General features: G+C 42.6%; 1 protein-coding gene across 1 annotated transcript in view; it reads left to right on the forward strand.

The window, feature by feature from the left end:
* The window catches only part of zgc:86896 (actin-related protein 2/3 complex subunit 1A-A), a gene marked incomplete at its 5' end in the record, with an annotated part of 15,806 nt that overhangs the window by 6,545 nt on the left and 4,153 nt on the right, over positions 1 to 5,108 (forward strand). The window contains 5 exon segments of the mRNA XM_032536895.1: positions 1,142 to 1,246; positions 2,272 to 2,494; positions 3,177 to 3,284; positions 4,439 to 4,645; positions 5,000 to 5,075. Of these exon segments, the coding sequence (XP_032392786.1) occupies positions 1,142 to 1,246; positions 2,272 to 2,494; positions 3,177 to 3,284; positions 4,439 to 4,645; positions 5,000 to 5,075 (719 nt within the window).

Genomic DNA, 5,108 nt, shown 5'->3' on the forward strand with positions numbered 1-5,108 from the left:
AGTATAACAATGATTTAAAGGTAGTACAAATAAAGTTTGGGCAGAAGCTATCCGAATTGAAGTGCAGTGGAAAGTGATTGCATATTACAGTTATAGTACGGTATTGCAGATGTATATGTAAACAATTGAACCAAATGAAACTGAGGATCTGTTAGACCTCTTTACATGAAATTCCACACGTAACGTCGCAAACATGGTAACTAATGGCGAGATTGCCATGGCATTTCTCTGTAGATTAAAAAGATAAACCCTATTAATTATTTGACCCTGCACCTTTACCTAAGGCAAGGATTGGTAAAGCAAGAGCCGCCTTCGCCCAGCTCAAGAACATCTGGACCTCCAGAGAGCTGTCAGTGACCACCAAGATCCGAATATTCAACTCCAACGTAAAGTCAGTCTTACTGTATGGGGCAGAGACCTGGAGGATAAATAAGACTACCATCAGAAAGTCCAGACCTTCATCAACACCTGCTCAGAAGAATTCTCCAGATCCGATGGCCTGACCCACAGTAATACCAACCTCCGGGAAAGGACGGGCCAACTCCCTGCCGAAGAAGAAATCGGAAGAGGAGACGGGGCTGGATAGGGCATCCCTACGAAAACCACCAACAGCATCACTAGGCAGGCGTTGCGGTGGAACCACACGGCAAGCGGGAGAGAGGTCGGCCAAGAACACCTGGCGAGCGACCTTGAGGCTGACACCACCAAGTGGGTTACACCTGGAACCAGTTAGAGAAAATGGCCAGGACAGAGGACTCTGGAGAGCTGTGTTGTTGGTGTTGTGGCGGGCCCCTACCCTGGTAGGGGTGACGGGCAGTAAGTAAGCACCTTTACCTAACAGCCATGGGAATTTCCCATTCCAACTCACCATTAATAATCTACATACATACACACCTGGACACAAACTGCTTTTAACTGTTTTATTTATTTTGTTTGATTCATGCTAAAAATCTTTCCATAGCTGAAAGTTTGTTATTGTTATTTTCTATACTGTAAGATGCTGGAAATTCAATTTCCTCGCGGGAGTCATCCCAAAAGGATCAATAAAGAGAAGTCTAAATCTATCAGATGAAGCTATACGATGATATTAATTACTTTTGGTTGCAATGCCTAACATTTGTGCACGCATATTTCTTTACAGAGATCGCAGTGAGTCCTAACAACAACGTGGTGATCATCTATGAAAAGAACGGCAAAGAATGGGTTAAGATCCATGAGCTGACTGAGCACAGTGGACGAATCACAGGTACTGTAATATAATATGTACTCATATCAGCCAACAGTGACTGTTAAATAGCAGTAAAGTGCTGGATTTTATGAATACATTATAGTTCTGTTAAAAAAAACCTCAATAGAACGTTATTTAACAGATTAAAACATCATGGTAGAATGATTTCCTCAGAGTTTGGGTAATCCCAGTTAAAGATTGTTCCACAAAGCACTTAGTAATGATACTTTTGACACAAAGTGGTATTAATATCTACAATTTAGTACACACATTTCTGTTTTTACCCTCAAATTGACCCGTTGTCCTATATCAATGTTCTTTTTAATTCCCCAAAATAACATGATTGATTCCAACGCTCTTTGCCAAGTACAAATCTCTACTTTCATTAATTTTGGGTCTTATTCAATTTTATAGCATTTGAAAACAAATGGAAGTGTTTTTGAAATAGTTTTAAGTAAAAGTTGACATGTTCCAGTCTGTGATTATCCATCAACATCTGTGATTATCCATCAACATCCATTCTACATTGTACTAACAAAAAGTGTGTACACAGAGTGCAGTACAGTAATTTCCCCATTGGGGACTAATAAACAAATTATCTTATCTTATCTTATCTTATTCCTTTCATTTTAGTCTCAATAATTCCTAATTTCTGCTTTTCTAACTCAAACATTAGGTATAATTTCCTATAAATGAGGTTTATTGACCATAAATTCCAAAAATAACTGTAAAACTAGTTAATAAGTTAGTGTATATGTCACGTGGTGTTAACAACGTCAAAAAAAAAGTGACAAACGTTCAAAAAAAGCGCCAAAAGTGGGACAAAAACTTACGAAAAAGTTGTTAAAAGCTTTGATTTGGTTTGTTTGACGGAAAGACAACTCAAGGCTTAAGGAGGTCTGAATTAATGGTTAAGTGTTTTTGACATCTCAAGGAAAATATATGATTTGAAATCAAAGGTAGAATATGTTTCCTAGTAGAAATCATTGCATCGTTCGTCCATCCTTTGACACCTGAGCAGAGCTTCATGATTGGGTCCTCAGGCATTGACTGGGCCCCAGAGTCCAACCGCATTGTGACATGTGCCTCCGACCGCAACGCCTACGTGTGGACTCTGAAGGACGGCGTCTGGAAGCCCACCCTGGTCCTGGTGCGCATCAACCGGGCCGCCACCTGTGTGAAGTGGTCCCCCCTGGAGAACAAGTTCGCCCTGGGCAGCGGAGCTCGCCTCATCTCCGTCTGCTACTTCGAGAAGGAGAACGACTGGTGAGCAATACGTGATCAAATCCTTCCTGTATGGCTCGTAACAATTAACTTGATATTGGTTTTAAAGGCCGAGACAATTGAGACTCAATAGTTGTCACCTGAGAATGGTGATGTCTGTCAATTAGTCAACAGACATAGAGATTAAAAAGTCAGACAACAATGGTAACATGCAGGAAGTTACAGGAACATACAGAAAGCCACTGCAAGTAGTAAAAACATAACCACATACAGAAAGGTACTGCAAATACAGAAAGACATAAACTGCAAATAGGGCTACAAAAAACACATTTTCCCTACGGAGGAGGATTAGGGCCATAAGGGGACGTTAATTAGGGACATTAATCTCAGAATTCTGAGATGAAAGTCAGAATTCTGACTTTAATAAGAAGTCAGATCTCAAACAAATGTTTCACCAGTTGTCCTAATTGTCTTCCCTAGACTCCTTACCTCCTACCAGAAATTAAAATTGCCATGCTATCTGCCAAGCCCATTCATTTGCAAGATTTTACCATTCCCAGTCCGTAGGGACTGTAGGGACATTACCTCCTGGGCCCTGACATCTCTCCATTTGTGCATGTATAGGTCCTGTTTGTGCATGTGTGCATGTGTGTAATGTAAAAATGTAATATCCCCTTGGAGGTCATTTAAAGTATGTCTTCTTCTTCTTCTCCTTCCCTTTCAGGTGGCTGAGCAAGCACATCAAGAAACCCATTTGCTCCACAGTCCTGAGTCTGGATTGGCATCCAAACAACGTCCTGCTGGCGGCTGGGTCTGCAGACTTCCACTGCAGGTGACCCAACTCCCACAACTGCAAAAGCAGACTGGTGTCATTCAATTCAATTTTATTTATGTAACGCTAAATCACAACAGCAGTTATCTCATTGCGCTTTCCATAAAGAGCAGGTCTACACCGTAATCTGGGATCTTCTTTACAGAAACCCAACAATTCACCAAGATAAGCGCTAGGCCACAGAGGCAAGGAAAAACTTCCTTTAAGAGGTAGAACCATGGCTCAGGGTGGGGGGCATCTGCCTCGACTGGTGGGGGGGGGGGGGGGGGGGGGGAGAGAGAGTGACATGGAGAATTGTCGCAGCTCCAGAGCCAGAAACACCTTCAGGAAGCGATAGGAGGAGAGAGAGGGAGGGGCGAGAGAGCACAAGACAAGGGAAGAAGTTGAGTTAGTAACATGCATTGTCATTTGTTCTACAAACACATCCCTGAAGAACCACACTTGTAGCTTGAACTCTGAGTAGCCTACCGGATTAAGTGCGCTAATCATGTTTACTGTTTATGTTTATTATTTTACTGTAGTTCATTTTGAATGAATCCTACACACATCATCCTGTCACTAAAGCATCAAATTAGGTTTACTCTGCAACAGAACAAATTGCTCTTTTTCCTCCTGTTTGAGTAACGTCTGGATAACTAGCGTTTCCAGCTTTATGGGAAATTACCAAATCCTTTCTTATTTTTATAAAATAATAATGTGTGTTGAGACACACATTGTTGGTTTTGGTCTTTTTGTGGGATTTGGTGGCTGGTCCTTTGGAGACAGGGTAGAATTGGCAACTGGCTCTTTGTTGTGGCTCTAAAATAGAGGTGTTAGGCGTGATGCCCCCCCCTGTACAAGTGAGAATATCTGGAGATATGCAGTTCATTTCAATTCAAAAAATTAGAAAAGTGGTAGGGATATATCCCCACCATCTCTATTCTATCATCATTTTTGCCCATTGGTGTGGTTTGGGGTGAGACTGAACTGAGCTTAAATAGTTAAAACCATAGGGAGAGTCAGAGCACTCCAGGATCCGGCCCCAGCTTGTGGTGGACCCGGGTCTTAAAACAATAGCAATATACATACTCAGTAAGTCCAAAAGTACATAGGCAACCCAAGATTGGTTTCCAAATCTGGCAAACTATAACACAAATCAATTCAATGCTTGTCAGGGTTTTCTCAGCCTACATTAAGGACATCGAGGACAAGCCCGGACCCACTGCCTGGGGGGCCAAAATGCCTTTTGGGGAGGTACTGATGGAGCATAAGGACTGTGGAGGCTGGGTGCACAGTGTCTCCTTCTCCCCTGGGGGAGACCAGCTGGCCTGTGTGGCCCACAACAGCAGCATCACCGTGGTGGATGCCACCCAGGGGAAGGGGTGAGTACATCCGCCAAGACACTAATTCAATCAGTATGATCGATATTTGCATAATATTCACTACGTTCCACTTATGGATCCCCATGGAGACCCCTAGCGGCGGAAAATGACATACTGTACGTCTGAGGGGATCAATGACCAGATGCCTCTAGACTGAATTACATTTCCAACGTAAATCAGCTTCTTCAGCAAACTCACCAGGCCATGCAGGACTTCATTAACAACCTTTAAAGTTTTACACCCAGGTCTCTTTTTGTTGTCTTTTCTTCACGCCTAATGTTTTATATGTGATCCTGTAAGTATGGATGGACATTATATCATTTTCTGTCACCTTTCTGACCTTTGTCCATCCAGGGTCACCCAGCTGACCACCAACCATCTGCCTCTTCTGAGTGTGCTCTACGTCAGCCCCACTGAGATTGTTGCTGCGGTAACTATCACCTGTGTGTGTGTGTGTGTGTGT

Source organism: Etheostoma spectabile, chromosome 15 (genome assembly GCF_008692095.1).
Source record: "Etheostoma spectabile isolate EspeVRDwgs_2016 chromosome 15, UIUC_Espe_1.0, whole genome shotgun sequence".
NCBI lineage: Eukaryota > Metazoa > Chordata > Actinopteri > Perciformes > Percidae > Etheostoma > Etheostoma spectabile.